At 40.3% G+C, this 20,392-nt stretch overlaps 1 protein-coding gene across 32 annotated transcripts in view; it reads left to right on the top strand.

Annotated features, from left to right (window-relative positions):
• The window catches only part of MICAL2 (microtubule associated monooxygenase, calponin and LIM domain containing 2), a 237,285-nt gene that overhangs the window by 186,115 nt on the left and 30,778 nt on the right, over positions 1-20,392 (top strand). For 31 of the 32 annotated variants that reach the window (XM_081543143.1, XM_081543130.1, XM_081543115.1 and 28 more), the window contains 2 exons: positions 15,081-15,178; positions 19,347-19,439. In XM_081543143.1, coding sequence (XP_081399269.1) covers positions 15,081-15,178; positions 19,347-19,439 — 191 coding nt within the window. Of the gene's footprint in view, positions 1-14,192; positions 14,207-15,080; positions 15,179-19,346; positions 19,440-20,392 lie in introns of all 32 variants that reach the window. The other variant, XM_081543118.1, reaches the window with a different exon arrangement.

Raw genomic sequence — 20,392 nt, 5'->3', positions numbered from 1 at the left:
GAGGTTATTGATATTTCTCCCAGCAATCTTGATTCCAGCTTGTGTTTCTTCCAGCTCAGCGTTTCTCATGATGTACTCTGCATATAAGTTTAATAAGCAGGGTGACAATATACAGCCTTGACGTACTCCTTTTCCTATTTGGAACCAGTCTGTTGTTCCATGTCCAGTTCTAACTGTTGCTTCCTCACCTGCATACAGGTTTCTCAAGAGACAGGTCAGATGGTCTGGTATTCCCATCTCTTTCAGAATTTTCCACAGTTTATTGTGATCCACACAAAGGCTTTGGCATAGTCAATAAAGCAGAAATAGATGTTTTTCTGGAACTCTCTTGCTTTTTCGATGATCCAGCGGATATTGGCAATTTGATCTCTGGTTCCTCTGCCTTTTCTAAAACCAGCTTGAACATCTGGAAGTTCACGGTTCACGTATTGCTGAAGCCTGGCTTGGAGAATTTTGAGCATTACTTTACTAGCATGTGAGATGAGTGCAATTGTGCGGTAGTTTGAGCATTCTTTGGCATTGCCTTTCTTTGGGATTGGAATGAAAACTGACCTTTTCCAGTCCTGTGGCCACTGCTGAGTTGTCCAAATTTGCTGGCATATTGAGTGCAGCACTTTCACAGCATCACCTTTGAGGATTTGAAATAGCTCAACTGGAATTCCATCACCTCCACTAGCTTTGTTCATAGCGATGCTTTCTAAGGCCCACTTGACTTCACATTCCGGGATGTCTGGCTCTAGGTGAGTGATCACACCATCATGATTATCTGGGTCATGAAGATCTTTTTTGTACAGTTCTTCTGTGTATACTTGCCACCTCTTCTTACTATCTTCTGCTTCTGTTAGGTCCATACCATTTCTGTCCTTTATCGAGCCTATCTTTGCATGAAATGTTCCTTTGGTATCTCTAATTTTCTTGAAGAGATCTCTAGTCTTTCCCAATCTGTTGTTTTCCTCTATCTCTTCGCACTGATCGCTGAGGAAGGCTTCCTTATCTCTCCTTGCTATTCTTTGGAACTCTGCATTCAGATGGGAATATCTTTCCTTTTCTCCTTTGCTTTTCGCTTCTCGTCTCTTTCCAGCTATCTGTAAGGCCTCCTCAGACAGCCATTTTGCTTGTTTGCATTTCTTTTCCATGGGGATTTTCTTGATCCCTGTCTCCTGTATAATGTCACGAACCTCTGTCCATAGTTCATCAGGCACTCTGTCTATCAGGTCTAGTCCCTTAAACCTATTGTGGCTACTAGAAAATTTTAAATGACATACATGGCTCAAATTGGATTTCTGTTGTCCAACATTGTTAGAGAAGCTTTATTATTTTATCTTTTATAAATAAATCTGTGACCAACATAGCATAGATCTTGGTATATTCTGAGAAGTAGGGTGAGGGTTTATTTTTTTTCCATGTTGCTATTCAATTGATTCAGCAGCATTTATTAAAAAGGCCATCTTTTGCCCTCACTTCATTGTAGTGACACTTGTCATAAATGAAGCAGGTTCATTTTTGAAACTTCTATTCTCTTCCACTGGTTTGTCCGTCCTCACACCTGAATCACACTGTTTTCATTATGTGGTTTTATAATAAATCTTCATAGTCTGAAATAAATTTTCCACTTTTTTCTTCTTAAAGATTGTTTGATATTCTTGGCCTTTTGCATTTCCATATGACTTACAGAAGCAATTCATCAATTTCCACAAAACTATTTTCTGGGCATATGACTGGTATTGCATTGGCTCCAGAGATAAATTTAGAGAGAATTAACATCTTTGCAATATTAAGCCTTCAAATTCATGGACATAATACATTCCTGAAGATTTCTGCAATTTCTGTCAGTGTTTTGTAGTTGTAGTAATTTTGCACGATTTTCATTACATATATGCCCAGTATTCAATATTTGTGTGTGCAGTTATAAATGATACAGTTTTAAACTGATTAAGTTAGAGACATTTGATAGCTTTAGAATATTGTCTTCTGGTCTAAGAACACACTATAACCCTCTATTTAGTCAGAGTTCTTAAAAATTCTGGATATAAGTCCTTCATCAGATATGTGTTTGCAAATATTTTCTCCCAGTTAGTCAATTGTCTTTTCATTTTCATCGTCATCCAAAAAAATAGAAGCTTTTAATTTGATGAAGACAATTAATTTTTTTATAATTTGAGTTAGAGTTAAGAAATCTTTCTAAACCCAGAGTCACTAAGGCTCTCTCCTATGTTTTCTCTCAGAAATTTTACAGTTTTTAGCTTTGGAGCTTAAGTCCATAATCTAATTCTAATTAATTTTGTATAGTATAACTAAGAGCCAAAGTTTTTTGACCATGGTTATCCAACTGTTACAGCCCCACTTATTAAAAAGACTGTTCTTTGCTCATTGTGTTACTGTGGCATCTTCATAGGTAATCAGTTGACTATATTTGTGTGCGTTTACCACTGTACTTTCTACTCTATTTCATTAATCTGTATGTTTATCCTTACATTCTCTTGACTGCTATAGCTTTAGAGTAAGTCTTGCAAACACATAGTGGGAGTCTTCCAATTTTGTTCTTAAATACTATTTTTGCTATTCTGGGTCTTCTGTGTTTCCAAAAAGTTCAGTTTGTCAATTTCTACCAAATAAGCCTACTGGAATTTTGATTGAGATTGTTTTTAATCTATAAATAATTTGGGAAAAATTGATACCTATTGAGTCTTTCAGTCTATGGAGATGGAATATCTCTCAGCATTTACGTTTTCTTATGTTTCAGTGTGTAATTCCTGTACATTGTTAAATGTATTCCTCAAGAACAACTGAACAACAATGTTCCTTGAGAGTTTCATATTTTGTTGTTGCTGCTGTTGTAAGTGGAATGGCTTTCTTAATTTTTATTTTCAGTTGTTGTTCAGTCACTTAGTCATATCTGACTCTGTGACCCCATGGATTGCAGTCCACCAGGCTCTTCTGTCCACCACTGTCTCCTGGAGTTTGCTCAAATTCATGTCCATTGATTTGGGGGTGCTGTCTAATCATCTCATCCTCTGCCACCCACTTCTCCTTTTGCCTTCAATGTTTCCTGGCATCAGGGTCTTTTCCAATGAATTGGCTTTTTGCAGGTTGCCAAAGTATTAAAGTTTCAGTTGCTAATATACAGAAACACACTTGACTTTTTCTGTTGTGCTTGCTAAACTCTCTTATTATTCTAGTAGATTCTTTTGTGAGATTTTCTACATAGATAATCATGTTGTCTGAAAATAAAGACAATTTTACATCTTCCTTTCTAGTTTGTATACCTTTTATTTAATTTTATTGTACTTCCTGGGACCTCCTAAAAATTGCTAAATAGAATAGATTGTTGTCTTTTTAACCCAGTATCAGAAGGCTTATATTTCACCACTGAATATATTACTTGCTATAGATTATATTTATCGATTTATAACATTATGTGTTTTATGTGTACAACATTATATTTTGACCCCTATATCCACTACAGCATACTCACTACCAAAGTTTTAGTTTCCACCCATTACCATACAGTTGACCTTCTTTACTCATTTTTCTCTCCCCCTACCCTCTTCCCTCTGGTAATCATTATTCTGTTCTCTGTATTTACATGTTTTTATGTGCTTTGATTTGATTTGTTCAATTAATTTATTTTTGTATTCCCCATACCAGTTGCATTATGTATTCCCTATACCATTCCCCATATAACATGCATTCGTCTTTCTCCATCTCACTTGTTTCACTAAGCATAAAATCATCAAGGTCCATCCATGCTGTCACAAATGGCAGTATGTCATCCTTTTTTATGGATTCTATCATATGGGCTTCCCTGGTGGCTCAGCAGTAAAGAATCTGCCTTTAATGCAGGAGAAAGGGGTTTGATCTCTGGGTCAGGAAGATCCCCTGGAGGAGGGCATGGCAACCCACTCCAGTATTTTTGCCTGGAGAATTCCATGGACAGAGGAGCCTGGTGGGCTAGTCCATAGGGTAGCAAAGAGTCAGACACAACTGAAGCAACTTAGCAGGCAGGCCAGATTCTATCATACCACATCTATCTTTTCATTCATTGATGGGCACTTAAGTTGTTCTCATAACTTGGCTATTGAAAATAACGCTATGATGAACATAATGTGGTGTATATATCTCTTGAAATTAATATCTGGTGCTCTTTGGATAAATATCCAGAACTGGAATAGCTGGATCATATCTGTTTGCAATTTTTTGAAGAACCTTCATAATGTTTTCTATTGTGGCTGCATCTATTTATATTCCCACCAACAGTATATGGGGGTTCCTTCTGATAGATATATAAATAATCAGATTTTCTGTTTCTTCTTATGTCAGTTTTGTAAGCTGTGTTTTCCATTAAGTTTGTCTATTTTATCTAAATTTTCAAGTTTATTGTCACAAAATGGTTTCTGGTTATAGCTCCATTTAATACTCTGTAGAACTTCTTATCTTAAGTATTAGTAAGTGTGTTTTTTGTCTCTTTTTTCTTGATGCTAAGAGCTGACTCATTGGAAAAGATCCTGATGCTGGGGAAGATTGAGGGCAGGAGGAGAAGGGGACGACAGAGGATCAGATGGCTGGATGGCATCATTGACTCGATGGACATGGGTTTTGGGGGACTCAGGGAGTTGGTGATGGACAGGGAAGCCTGGCGTGCTGCAGTTCATGGGGTCGCAAAGAGTCGGACACGACTGAGTGACTGAACTGAACTAAAGTGTGTTTTTTGTCTCTTTTTTCTTAATTATTCTTGATGGAGGTTATCAACTTTATTCATCTTTTTAAAGAAGATTTTTGCTTTGTTAATATTTCTGCTTTGTTTTTATTGTCTTTCATAATCTGTTCTTATCTTGAGTATTCTCTTCCTTTTACTTTCCTTAGGTTCATTTAGTGGCTCTTTTTCTAGTTTCTTAAAGTATTAATAGATCTTAGAGCATCAATTCTCAACTTTTCTCTTTTACATAATGTGTACATTTAAAGCTACATTCTAGTTATTTTATTGTACTGTATTTTTATCATCAGCCAATTCAAATTTATTTTATTTCTTCTTTGATCTATAACTTGTTACAAATTATTGCTGAAGTTCTAAACATTTTGAGATTTTTCTACTTATATGTATTTTTTAATTTATTTATTTTTAATTGGAATATAACTGCTTTACTGTGTTATGTTGGTTTCTGCCATACATCAACATGAATCAGCCATAGGCATACAAATGTCCCCTCCCTCCTGAACCTCCCTCCCACCTCCCACCCCATCCCACTTTCTATTTATATTTCTTATTCTTGATTTCTACATCAGAAGATATACTATGTATGACTTCAGTCCTCTGGAATTTGTTGACACTTGCTTTGTGGTTTGGCATATTACCAATTTAGTAAATGTTGCACGTGCTCTGAAAAAATATTCTCTAGTTATTGTGGGGTTGTTCTATATCAGTCAATTAGATCAAATATATTAGTAGTGTTTGCTCAAATCTTCTGTACCCTTACAGTTTGTCACTTGTACTTCTGACCAACTAGATATAAGCAGAGGTTCTTCCAGTTCCTTCCTTGGCTTCAATAATTTGCTAATGTGGTGTAGAACTCAGCAAACACTTACTTACACTTATTATTTATTATAAAGGATATGATAAAGGTTACAAATGAACAGCCTGATGAAGAAATACATAGGGTGAAGTCTGGAAGGGTCCCAAGCACAGGAGCTTCTGTTCCCATGCAGCTGGGGTACAACACCCTCCCAGCACATGGATGTGTTCACCAATCTGGAAGCTCTCCAAAATCTGTACTTTAGGGATTTTTATGGCAGCTTCATCACATAGGTATAATGGATTATTAGCTCATTTTCCAGCCCCTCTTCCCTCTTCAGAGGATGGGTGTTAAGGATAAAAGTTCCAAGCTTCTACAATAAATGCTGGAGAGGGTGTGGAGAAAAGGGAACCCTCTTACACTGTTGGTGGGAATGCAAACTAGTACAGCCACTATGGAGAACAGTGTAGAGATTCCTTACAAAACTGGGAATAGAACTGCCATATGACCCAGCAATCCCACTGCTAGGCATACACACCAAGGAAACTAGAATTGAAAGAGACGCGTGTACCCCAATGTTCATCGCAGCACTGTTTACAATAGCCAGGACATGGAAGCAACCTAGATGCCCATCAGCAGACGAATGGATAAGGAAGCTGTGGTACATATACACAATGGAATATTACTCAGCCATTAAAAAAAAATACATTTGAATCGGTTCTATTGAGATGGATGAAACTGGAGCCCATTATACAGAGTGAAGTAAGCCAGAAAGAAAAACACCAATACAGTATACTAATGCATATATATGGAATTTGAAAGATGGTAATGCTAACCCTATATGCGAGACAGAATAAGAGACACAGATGCATAGAACAGTCTTATGGACTCTGAGGGAGAAGGTGAGGGTAGGACGTTCTGGGACAATAGCATTGAAACGTGTATTATCATATGTGAAACAGAACACCATTCCAGGTTCGATGCATGAGACAAATGCTCAGGGCTGGGGCAATGGGATGGCCCAGAGGGATGGGATGGGGAGGGAGGTGGGAGGGGGGTTCAGGATGGGGAACACATGTAAACCCATGGTTGATTCATGTCAGTGTATGGCAAAAACCACTACAATATTGTAAAGTAATTAGCCCCCAACTAAAATAAATAAATTTATTTAAAAAAAAAATGTTCCAAGCTTCTAATCATGGCTAGGTCTTTCTATTGACCAGCTCCTATTCCCAAGCCCACCAACAGTCACCTCATTAGAACAAAAGATACTCTGATCACCTAGGAAATTCCAAGGGTTTTAGGAGCCCCATGCCAGGAATTGAGGTCAAAGATCAAATAGCAGAAACTGGGACAGAGACGAATACAGAAGGTCCTTGATTTATAATGATTCAATTTACAATTTTATTTTATTTTATTTTTACTTCATGGTGGTGCAAAGGCAATAGGCATGTGGTAGAAGCCATTCTTTGATTTTGAATTTTGATCTTTTCCCAGGCTAGAGATATGTGCTGACATATTCTATAGAGAGCCACAACTCCCAATCAGCCAGGAGATCACAAGGGTAAATAACTGATACTCTTACACTCATCTGCACTCAACCATTTGGTTTCTCACTTCAGCATAGTATTCAATAAACAATATGAGATTTTCTACACATTGCTATAAAACAGGCTTTGTATTAGATGATTTTTTCCCAACTATAGGCAATGTAAGTGTTCTGAGCACATTTTGGGTAGGCTAAGCTAAGCTATGACATTTAGTAAGTGAGATGTATGGAATGAATTTTCAACTTAACAGTATTTTCAACTTAGGATGGGTTTGTCAGGATGTAACCCCATTGTAAGTTGAGGATTATCAATAGACGTATTTCTTATTATTTCACACTAACTTACATTAAATAGTCAATTGTCTTTTAAAGAAATTAAAAATCACAAAGAAAAGTTATTCTATATTTACCACTCTGAAGTTCTTCATTACATCTGGTATATTCCTTCTGCTACAGAGCTTTCTAAAAATTTTTTTTATCCATGTCTGCTAACAACAAATTAATCTAACTTTTTTTTTTCTTAAGAAAAGATCACCTTAAAAAAAGAAAAGAAAAGAAAAGATCACCTTTATTCTTGCTTTAAGTTGAATGTGTTGTTCACTAGGCATAGAATCATAAATTGACAGATGATTTTGTTCTTGAAGCGTTTTAATGATGCTCTGTTGTCTTTTGGTTTATTTCAGTTCTGACAAGATGTCCATGGATATTCTTATGTTTGTTTCCCTGTAGGAAATGTATCATTTTTCTCAGTCTGCTTTTAAGATTTTGTCTGTATCTCTGGTCTTTGGCAATTTTATTATCATGAGGCTTGCTATGATTTTCTTTGTGTTTACCCTGCTTGTGGTTTTTTGAGCTTATTGAAGCTATGGATTTACAATTTTCTTTAAATTTGCATGATTTTCACAATATTATGTCAACTACATTTTCTGTTCCTGCCATTCTCCATCTCCTGGTTCTCCAATCACATGTATTTTAGACCATTTGATTTTGCATCACACATCACTGAGGTCTGTTCTTTTCTCTGTGCTTCAATTTGGATAGTTTTTTATTTTATTGCTATTATTTAATTTCATTGATTATTTTCTTCTGCAGTACCTAGTGGAGAAGGCAATGGCAACCCACTCCAGTACTCTTGCCTGGAAAATCCCATGGATGGAGGAGCCTGGCGGGTTGCAGTCCATGGGGTCGCTAAGAGTCAGACACGACTGAGCGACTCACTTTCACTTTTCACTTTCATGCACTGGAGAAGGAAATGGCAACCCACGCCAGTGTTCTTGCCTGGAGAATCCCAGGGACCGGGGAGCCTGGTGGGCTACCGTCTATGGGGTCGCACAGAGTTGGACACGACTAAAGCGACTTAGCAGCAGCAGCAGCAGCAGTACTTAGTCTGTTGGCAGTATTTAGTCTGCTGTTAAACTGATCTGGTGAACATTTCATTTCAGATTTTATAATTTTCATCTTTATAGGGTCCATTTAATTCTTTTAAAAATATTTTTCATTTCTGTCCTCATTCTGTTCATGCTTTCTCTTTAAATTCTTGAGCACATTAAAATAACTCTTTTTAAAATCTCTGTCTAGTTTCTTGGGCTTTGCTGGTGGCTCAGATGGTAAAGAATCTGCCTGCAATGTGGGAGACCTGGGTTCAATCCCTGGGTTGGGAAGATCCCCTGGGGAAGGGAAAGGCTACCCACTCCAGTATTCCCACCTGGAGAATTCCAAGGACAGAGGAGCCTGGCAGATTCCTTGGGATTGCAGAGTCAGACACAACTGAGTGACTTTCACTAACTCACTCACTAGTTTCATCATTTCTGAGTCTTATTCTATTGATTGATTTTTCTCTTGATTATCAGACTCATTTTCCTGCTTTTTTGTGTGTCTAGTAACTGTTTCTAATTTTCTTAAAGAGATCTCTAGTCTTTCCCATTCTATTCTTTGCATTGTTCACTTAGGAAGGCTTTCTTATCTTTCCTTGCTATTCTTCGGAACTCTGCATTCAAATGGGTGTGTCTTTCCTTATCTCCTTTGCCTTTCCTATTCTCTTCTTTTCACAGCTGTCTGTAAGGCCTCCTCAGACAACAATTTTGCCTTTTTGCGTTTCTTTTCCATGGGGATGGCCTTGATCCCTGTCTCCTGTACAGTGTCATGAACCTCCGTCCATAGTTCCTCAGGCTCTCTGTCTATCAGACCTAGTCCCTTGTATCTATTTCTCACTTCCACTGTATAATTGTAAGGGATTTGATTTAGGTCATGCCTGAATGGTCTAGTGGTTTTTCCTACTTTCTTCAATTTAAGTCTGAATTTGGCAATAAGGAGTTCATGATCTGAGCCACAGTCAGCTCCCGGTCTTGTTTTTGCTGACTGTATAGAGCTTCTCCACCTTTGGCTGCAAAGAACATAATCAACTTGATTTCAGTATTGACCATCTGGTGATGTCCATGTGTAGAGTCTTCTTTTGTGTTGTTGGAAGAGGGTGTTTGCTGTGACCAGTATGTTCTCTTGGCAAAACTCTGTTACCCTTTGCCCTGCTTCATTCTGTACTCCAAGGCCAAATTTGCCTGTTACTCCAGGTATTTCTTGACTTACTACTTTTGCATTCCAGTCCCCTGTAATGAAAAGGACATCTTTTTTTGGGTGTTAGTTCTAGAAGGTCTTATTGATCTTCATAGAACCATCCAACTTCAGCTTCTTCAGCGTTACTGGTCAGGGCATAGACTTGGATTGCTGTGATATTGAATGGTTTACCTTGGAAACGAACAGAGATCATTCTGTCATTTTTGAGATTGCATCCAAGTACTGCATTTTGGACTCTTGTTGACTACGATGGCTACTCCATTTCTTCTAAGTGATTCTTGCCCCCAGTAGTAGATACAATGGTCATCTGAGTTAAATTCACCCATTCCAGTCCATTTTAGTTTGCTGATTCCTAAAATGGTGATGTTCACTCTTGCCATCTCCTGTTTGACCACTTCCAATTTGCCTTGATTCATGGACTTAACGTTCCAGATTCCTATACAATATTGTGCTTTACAGCATTGGACTTTACTTCCATCACCAGTCACATCCACAACTGGAAAGAAAGAGAGGAAAACAATAAAATGAAAAAGACTAGAGATCTCTATAAGAAAATTATAGATACCAAGGGAACATTTCATGCAAAGATTGGTGCAATAGAAGACAGAAATGGTATGGACCTAACAGAAGCAGAAGATATTAAGAAGAGGTGGCAAGAATACACAGAACTATACAAAAAAGACCTTCATGACCCAGATAATCACGATGATGTGATCACTCACCTAGAGCCAGACATCCCGGAATGCAAAGTCAAGTGGGCCTTAGGAAGCATCACTACGAACAAAGCTAATGGAGGTGATGGAATTCCAGTTGAGCTATTTCAAATCCTAAAAGATGATGCTGTGAAAGTGCTGCATTCAATATGCTAGCAAATTTGGAAAAACTCAGCAGTGGCCACATCACTGGAAAAGGTCAGTTTTCATTCCAATCCCAAAGAAAGGCAATGCCAAAGAATGTTCAAACTACCGCACGATTGCACTCATCTCACATGCTAGCAAAGTAATGCTCAAAATTCTCCAAGCCAAGCTTCAACAATACGTGAACCATGAACTTCCAGATGTTCAAGCTGGATTTAGAAAAGGCAGAGGAACCGGATCAAATTGCCAACATCTGTTGGATCATCAAAAAGCAAGAGAGTTCCAGAAAAACATCTACTTCTGCTTTATTGACTACACCAAAGCCTTTGACTGTGTGGATCACAACAAACAGTGGAAAATTCTGAAAGAGATGGGAATACCAGACCATCTGAACTGCATCCTGAGAAATCTCTATGCAGATCAGGAAGCAACAGTTAGAACTGGACATGGAACAACAGACTGATTCTAAATAGGAAAAGGAGTATGTCAAGGCTGTATATTGTCAACCCTACTTATTTAACTTATATGCAGAGTACATCATGAGAAACACTGGGCTGGATGAAGCACAAGCTGGAATCAAGATTGCCAGGAGGAATATCAATAACCTCAGATATGCAGATGACACCACCTTTATGGCAGAAAGCAAAGAAGAACTAAAGAGCCTCTTGATGAAAGTGCAAGAGGAGAGTGAAAAAGTTGGCTTAAAGCTCAGCATTCAGAAAACTAAGATTATGGCATCTGGTCCCACCACTTCATGCACATAGATGGGGTAGCAATGGAAACAGTGAGAGGTTTTATTTTTGGGGATTCCAAAATCACTGCAGATGGTGACTGCAGCCATGAAATTAAAAGACGCTTGCTTCTTGGAAGAAAATTGATGACCAACCTAGACAGCATATTAAAAAGCGGAGACATTACTTTGCTAACAAAGGTCTGTCTCATCAAGGCTATGGTTTTTCCAGTAGTCATGTATGGATGTGAGAGTGGGACTATAAAGAAAGCTGAGCACTGAAAAATTGAAGCTTTTGAACTGTGGTGCTGGAGAAGACTCTTGAGAGTCCCTTGGACTGCAAGGAGATCCAACCAGTCCATCCTAAAGGAAATCAATTGAATATTCATTGGAAGGACTGATGCTGAAGCTGAAACTCCAATACTTTGGCCACCTTATGCAAAGAACTGAATCATTGGAAAAGACCCTGATGCTGGGAAAGATTGAAGGTGGGAGTAGAAGGGGATGACAGAGGATGAGATGCTTGGATGGCATCACCGACTCAATGGACATGAGTTTGGGTAAATTCTGGGAGTTGGTGATGGACAGGGAGGCCTGGCGTGCTGCAGTCCATGGGGTCGCAAAGAGTCGGACACGACTGAGTGACTGAACTGAATTGAACTGAGTAACTGTTTACTGGCCGCTAGATTTGTGGGGCTGCAAAGAGTCAGATATGACTGAGCAACTAAACAACAAAATAATTTTGTAAATATTACATTTTCAAGTGTCTCAATTCTGTTCCTTCATTTAAAGCATGTTATATAGGCATTAAAGAATGTTTGGCAGGCAGTAAAGTAACTTGCAGATCAATTTGTTTCTTTCAAGGCTGGTTTTTAAACTTATTCAGTTATGTTTGTAATTACCTTTATTCTAGAACTAATTATCCCTATTACTCAAGTGTGACTCTTCTGTGGTCTCCACTCTAATGCCCTCAATGTTTGCTCTCGCCTCGTTGGGTAAAACTTGTAGCTTTCCCAGTCTTGTGAAAGCTGTAGAGATTATTTATGCTATAACTTTGCAATTATTGGTCCAACCTTGTGCAGTTTCTCTCTGTGCATCTATGATAGACTGAAGTTGATGTCTATGCTTTTTTCTGAAGTCCTTTTTCTGCAAAGCTCCTTCCTCTCAAGTACTCTACCCCACATATTCCAATTGTCTCAGTCCACTCAAACACTGACCTCTGTCTTCTCAACTCAAAGAATCTGCTATGCTCTGTTTAGGTTCTTCCTACCTGCCCTGTGTTCTGGAAAGTGTCTGTAGGCAGAAAACTACTGATTGTGGGGCTTAGCTCATTTGCTGTATTCCTGCCTTTATCACAGTTCTGCACTGCCTCTTGTCCAATGTCTGAAAGCAAAGCAGCTGCTTCATATATTTCGTCCTGACTTCTAGTGCTTTGTGGTGGGAGATCAATTCCAGAATCAGTCACTCCATTGTAGCCAGAGTAGAACAATGCTGCCAAGCTTTATAAGCTTGCAAGTGAACACTAAACTAGAATGAATGGTTTTGTGATGGAATCGAGTACAGGGGAAGAGGTTCAGGGGTAACTATTTAACTTTATATAACTTTGCCAGAAGTTTAAGAAGTGCTTCATATTTAGAAACATTTTCTTCTCAATTTCAAAATAAAATTCAATAGAAATATTTATTTTTGAGAATTAGAAAAAGTTTTAAATTTAGATACTATACTTCCTCCACAAAATAAAGATTAATCAGGCAGTTTTATAGGTGGCACAAGTCGTAAAGAACCCACCTGCCGATGCAGGAGATATAAGAGGCCTGGATTTGATCCCTGGATTGGGAGAGTCTCCTGGAGGAGGGCATGGCTACCCATTCCAGTATTCTTGCCTGGAGAATACCATGGATTGAGGAGCCTGGCAGGCTATAGTCCATAGGGTTGCAAAGAGTCAGACACGACTGAAGTGACTTAGCACGACACTAATATTGCAGTAGTATTCACTGGGATCAATGATGATGATGTAGCAATAGCTGCTGCTTCATTATCTGGGTGAGGCAGTTGATGGTGATGAAAACATTTATTTAAGCACTCGCAATTCCCAAGCGGCTCAGTGGTTAAGAATCATCTGCCAATGCAGGAGATGCGGGTTTGATCCCTGGGTCAGGAAAATCACCTGGAGGAGGAAATGGCAACCCACTCCAGTATCCTTGCCTGGACAATCCTATGGACAGAGAAGCATGGAAGGCTATAGTCCATGGGATCACAAAGAGTTGGACATGACTGAGCATGCAAGCATGCATCCAATGAACCAGGTACTGTGTTGGACTCTTTATATTGATCTTTTTTCTTCCATGGCAGTTCTGCAAGTTAGAAATCACGATCCCCAGAAACTCAAGAGATGAAGTTAGTTCCTCAAGCTTACAGAAGGGAATATTCAGTGCTGAAAATACTCAGCAGTAATTTAGTGGGTCGAGCTGGGACACAATCTCAGATCCCTACCAACAGTGCCTCCACCATTATTATGCTGCTCCTGATTCTGTCTTCACCTGAGCTTTCCCATCTGGCAAATTAAAGTGAAAAACAGTTAACTCCCTCCCCAGAGAGGCTGTGTTATTATATAGATGTTTTGCATTATTTTGCTTTGAATAACAACATATGTAAATGTGTTCCTGGAGGTTAAAATTACCCTTATTTTTTAAAACTTGGCCTCTCCCACTGGGGTGAATAGTTGAAAATTACAAGGAAGAAAAGGCAGGCTGGAGAGAATGTTAGTCAGCTTAAAATTGCCTCTCCTCCCTCCGTACCCAGCACACATTTCTCTTTAGATAGAACCTGCCATGGCTGAGTAAAGATGAGTTAAGTTTTCTATCACAGAGTCCTAGCTGGTTCTGATATCCAGTGTTTAGGGTGGGTTAATCCAGATATTAATCATTAACTCTGCTTCAGGTTGATGTGTCTGGGCAGATGTTCTTGCTGAGCAGAATACAAGTCTCCTGTGGCACCTGGAAGACTATCACACATGGTCCCCAGACAAGTCACAAAGAGATTCAAGCAAACATGGCCACTTCCTGCCTCTAAACATCTACCTCTTGTTGAGGAGTTGGCATGTCCCCTCGACTTCAGCTCTCCCATGGGCCTGAAATTGTTGAGTCCTCCCTATGTTAAACTCCCTTTTCTGGCATTTGAATCATCACTTCGATGATGTGATAATATCTGCAAGTTGGGAAAATAAAAGTGGCATTTGTTTAGCCATAATTAATGAAATATTTATGTTGCATGAGACTATGTGATAAAACCTTAGGCTTAGAGTCCTTTTGCTTCTGATTACATTTGGGATTTTTTTTCTATGACCAGACATTCTGACGCCAGCCCTTTTACACTGAGCAGATGTCATGTAGTAAAAATGGGTGCCAGATGCTGTGAGCCGCAGAAGGGCGATTTGTTTAAGAGCTGGCTCTGACTTTTTTGCATTCAATTACTCTGCAGAACGAACCTTACACAAGCATTTAGGTAACTCAGCTAACTTCAGACACGCATTTTAATAATAGATTTCATCTCTGAATGCATTCTAAGCAACATACCATATAAATGGTGTTTAAGGAATTAATTGATTTCTGCATAATACCTTTTTTTTTTTCACATGAAAAGAGAGCTGCAAAGCTCTTGGCAGGGACCCAGAAATGTAATTAACGTGGAGGGCCAAATTTTCAGTTGCCCTTAGGTGCTGCAGCTTCATGCTTACGGCAGGTGCAGGGAAGGGAGGGTGGGGAGGAAGAGAACGGGGGTGGCAGGGAGGAGGGAGAGGCGGCTCTGGGTCACGAAGCAGGAGAAGAAGCTAGGAGTTCAAGTGAGTTCTGTTTCCATTTCAGGTCCCACGCAGGGGACAGGGACTGTCTCTTCTACCTCTTCCTCCACCACCTCCTCTGCAGATGAGGAATTCCATCCCCAGCCTTCCTCACGGTCAAAGGTAACAACACTTGGCAAACCAGCAGGGGCCTTGGCTTGCGGGGGCCATTTTACCATCCAGATTTCAGACCCAATGTGGGCTCCAGCTGCAGCAGTTTCATTAGGAAGATCATGTTTCATTGCATCTGACAGCAACCACTCTTTTTCACCTGGAACACCCTAAGGATTATCTTTATATATATGTGTATATGTGTATGTATATGTGTGTGTATATATATATATATATATATATATATGTATCTAACTTTTAGAAGCTTGCCTTTCTCAGAAATGTCAAAATGGGAAGGCAGAAAAAACCAGACGTATTTACTTGAAACCATTTGGTGACTGCAGCTCTTAAAGTGGGTTTAATATGTGATCCAACAAGCAAACCATCGAAAAAAATTACAGCAAGCAGATGCATATTTCCCTGGGGGAAACACAGCTTCATTTAAGAAGCACTAGAGGCAGATTGCATGGAAAATGTTATGTTTATTCTAATCAGAAATGCGAAATAACCATGCAGTTGCATCTAGACTCCGAGGATCCCCACTGACTAGTTGAGTGCCGCCAGGGGAACAGCCATTCTTCTCTTTGCTTAATGAACATTAGTTTATGGAGCACCCTTTAAACAATTCCTGTACCCATGGACTTAAAAACACAAATGTTACTGTATGTCTTTAAATGCATCTGTATGTCACATACGTGGAGACATGCATCCCATGACCAAATCCCACTATTGTTTCCTTTGTCCGCTGGGGCTGGAAGGGCTGAATGGCTGGACCGCATGTACTTCCTGGGCGGACAGAGAAGCAGTTCACTGCTGTGGCAGTGTTTACTTTTTGGAGCAGTGAGGATCTGAGGAGAAAGAGAGAGAACCAAATTTATTTACTTAAACTCAACTTTTCCATATCTGGCACTAGGAGCTTTGGCGTCATCTCAAGTCACTCCGGGGTTCCAGCTCCCCAAGGCCCAGCTTGGAGCAAGTCAGGAGGGAACTGGGATGTGTGTGTGTGTGTGTGTGTGTGTGAGTGAGAGAGAGAGAGAGAGAGAGAGAGAGAAGAGAGGGAGGGAGAGTGAGAGAGAGAGGGGGGAGAGAATGAGAATAAGACAATACTGAAAGATTTCTAATTTCTGACTATGGGTGTGTCTGATTAGTTTGGCACTCAACACGAATTCTGTGTGTTGATTTCTAGGGTTTCCCTACAGGCCCTCTCACCCCCTTGAGTGACTCTGAGTTAATTCTGTATTCAAATGAGGTAGAGACTCCACCATCAACCATCCTGACACTCATGGGGACCAAAAGAGTGGAGTGGCCCAAAGCTCTCAAAATAGCAAAACCATGATAACCTAGGGCAAGCCTTCCAAATAGCTCTGTGTCTTCCTGGTGACCCAGAACAGAGCCAATCATCATATAAGCCTGTAGTGTGGTATAACTGGGCTTCCCAAGTAGCGCCTTGGTAAAGAATCCGCCTGCCAATGCAGGAGACATGGATTTGATCCCTGGGTCAGGAAGGTCCCCTAGAATAGGAAATGGCAATCCACTCTCAGTATTTTTGCCTGAGAAATTCCATGAACAGAGGAGCCTGGCAGGCTACAGTCCATGGGGTTGCAAAGAATCAGATATGACTGAGAAGGCACGTACGTGGCAAAGCTTGCTGCTGCTTCTGGCTTCTGACACGGCCCATTCTTCAGGAAGGGAAGCTGGCAAAAAGGTTCCTTCTTTACCACTTCTCAGAGCTCACACTGAAGGAATGGAAGGAGTGTTTTCCCTTCTGGTTTTTTTTTTTAATCTATTTTGCTCTATACAGATATGTCCCCAGCCACATGGCATAGAGCCCATGTCGGCTCAAGTGAACCTTTACACAGGAAACGTGTGTGTATGTTAGTTACTCAGTCGTGTCTGACTCTTTGCGACCCATGGACTTTGCAAGCCCGGCCCACCAGGCTCCCCTGTTCATGGAATTCTTCAGGCAAGAATACTGAGTGGGTTGCCATGCCCTTCTCCAGGACAGGAAACTGGAGACAAAATAAATACCCTCACTTCTTTGCTCTGCACCCCTCCCCTCAAATTAATGCCTGGATCTGACAGATGGGGACAGGCTTGTCTTTAGCCCTGCCAGATTTCTCTCTTTCTCTGTCCTGTATTGTTTTCTTCCTTAGCCTCTTTCCTTGCCTCTCTGTATCATCACCACCATCACTGAGGATGAAAGAAGTGTGCCTGGTGCTTCGTAAGGTTATATGAGTGTTTGTTGATATATCATGCTTTTTGTCTATGGCATCATCTTTTAATAAAAGACAGTACAAGACTTTCTTTACCCATCTAGGTTCTGCTTTGCTAACTCTTGATGAAGGAGCTGGGCTTTGGCAACTTTGCTGCTGTAAAGTGCTGAGATGGTATGAGGTTGTCAAGGCATCCTCGCTGAAACTGTTTGAATGGTCTTTTTTTTTTTTTAATAAATTAGTTTATTTTCTATTTTTTAACTTTACAATATTGTATTTGTTTTGCCACACATTGACATGAATCCACCATGGGTGTACATGTGTTCCCCTTCCAGAACCCCTCTTCCACCTCCCTCCCCATCCCATCCCTCCGGGTCATCCCAGTGCACCAGCCCCGAGCACCCTGTATCATGCATTGAACCTGGACTGGTGATTCGTTTCACATATGATAATTTACATGCTTCAGTGCCATTCTCCCATATCATCCTGCCCTCGCCTTCTCTCATAGAGTCCATAATACTGTTCTATTTATCTGTGTCTCTTTTGATGTCTCGCAAAATGGCACCCCACTCCAGTACTCTTGCCTGGAAAATCCCATGGATGGAGGAGCCTGGTAGGCTGCAGTCCATGGGGTCACTAAGAGTCGGACACGACTGAGCGACTTCACTTTCACTTTTCCCTTTCATGCACTGGAGAAGGAAATGGAAACCCACTCCAGTATTCTTGCCTGGAGAATCCCAGGGATGGCGGAGCCTGGTGGGCTGCCGTCTATGGGGTCGCACAGAGTCGGACACAACTGAAGCGACTTAGCAGCAGCAGCAGCAGCATACAAGGTTATCTCTACCGATTGACTAAATACCATATATATGTGTTAGTATACTGTGTTGGTGTTTTTCTTTCTGGCTTACTTCTCTTTGTATAATAGGCTCCAGTTTCATCCACCTCATTAGAACTGATTCGAATGTATTCTTTTTAATGGCTGAGTAATATTCCATTGTGTATATGTACCACAGCTTCCTTATCCATTCGTCTGCTGATGGACATCTAGGTTGCTTCCATGTCCTGGCTATTATAAACAGTGCTGCGATGAACATTTGGGTACATGTGTCTGAATGGTCTTAATTTAAGGTGAAAGTCTGATATTTCTATAAAACAGAGGTGCTCGATGTACCTGCACTGTATTGGGCATGGGAAAGACAGAATAAACTAGATGGAAATATGGACACTTAGATTCAGGTTACCTGGGCTTAGCTACTGGTGCTTCCAATTCCTGATTGTGTCATCTTGGGTAAGTTTTTTAACTTCTCTGAGTTCTAATTTCCTTGTCTATAAAAAAAAAACCACACATAATTTGAAGAATAAATAAGATGATGTTTGTGAAGTAATCAGTACAGTGTCTGGCACATAGCACTCAGTACTTGCTTGCATTGATTATGTAGATTAGTATAATGAGAGCTCAAGAGATATGTGTTAAATAAGGGACTGACTCTCCACAGAGACTGAGTTAGCCAGTCTCTGGACAACAACTACCAGTGATTTCCACCATGCCCCTCTCCACCCTAGCCTTCTAAGAAAGGTCCCAGCCACTTAAGTAGGGGTTTCCTCATCCAAATGGCCTGGAACCTCTGCAGTGGTTGACAATCAATCTAGAAGTTGTCCTAGACTTGTCATGAAGACCTGGATCAAGTTTTGTAAATGCCTCAGTTCTGAGTGTTCTGTATTCTACTAGCCCAGTCACACAGACAACCCGGTGGTGTTAATGATGTATTTGTACAAAGTGAAGTAGGGAAGGAAAGCAATCTTCTGCCTTGATAGAGAACATTTCTATCATTGCAGAAAGCTCTGTTGGACATCATTGTTCTAGAAGTTAAGCAGTGGTTTGGTTGGAGAGGATAGAGGCTGTGACAGTATTTTGTAAGTTTCAACTCCATTTTTCTTAGACATATTTTTCCTTTTGGTTTTTGTAGGAGAGGAAGACACTTAGAAGAAGAAGGAAGCTGGAAAAAGCAACAAAACAATTGGTTAAGCAAGAAGAATTGAAAAGACTTCATAAAGCTCAGGTCAGAAAACAAACGAGTGAGTGGGTCTGGGTTGCTGGGGATCTGGGTCTGGAAGCCCTTTGGAAATCTGTATTGAACTGGGGAAGCTGAGCTAGGGAAAGATTAGTCTCTCTTCTCTAAGCACCAGGCTTGTGGCTGTTCTGAAGGCTCTGGTTCAATCCCTGGTGGGACTCTGGGGCCAGAGAGCCCAGGTGTTGAGTTGGCCCACTCCCAGCTGCCTTTCCATCTGCAGGCATGTGTCCTACAAAGTGAGCTGGAATGGCAGCCAACACATGGCCTTGGAAACCATCCCAGGCCCTGACTGCCACATAGCAGTGGCCTTCGTTTTGTCTTCTGTGGGGATATAACCTTCTCTCGAATTTCCGACAGTGTCTTTGCTGAACTGACAGCTCTTGAGGTTGTCTCTGTTCCAAAGTTAGTTGAACACATAAGCTCCTACCATTATGCTGTAGACTTCCTGGCCTAATTGTTTACTGCAAACATTTCTGCTCAAGTTGATCTACCCACCTGCAAAATGAAGCAGAAAGTCAAGGCACTACCCCTCTCCCTGAGGACCCCAAACCTAGCCTTGAAGAGCAGTTGAGTTTTTGAACAAAGGGACCTAAAATGACCACCTGTGTTAATGCAGTGTACCCTTACATCCCTTTCTCCAGTAACTCACTTTATCTAGTTGTGTAGTCCGATAAGTTGTTTCTGACAAGAAGGAAGTCACTAAATGCAACCTTCTTTACTCTTCTCAGTGGCTGACTCAGGAGCCACCCTCTTCACCTAGCAGTCGGGGAAAATTAAATTCCCTCTGTCCATCCTCACCTTCTGAAACAGGCTTTCTTGAAACATTTCAACTTTTCCTTCTGAGAATAAGATATCTTTATGAAACAGATTGGCAAACTCAACAATTTCTCCTTCTTATATTGGGTTGACTGAAAAGTTCATTTGGGTTTTTCCATGAGATG

Source organism: Giraffa tippelskirchi, chromosome 11 (genome assembly GCF_054371585.1).
Source record: "Giraffa tippelskirchi isolate mGirTip1 chromosome 11, T2T-mGirTip1v1.2.pri, whole genome shotgun sequence".
Classification (NCBI taxonomy): Eukaryota; Metazoa; Chordata; class Mammalia; order Artiodactyla; family Giraffidae; genus Giraffa; species Giraffa tippelskirchi.
This window is presented reverse-complemented; position numbering and strand designations above follow the sequence as displayed.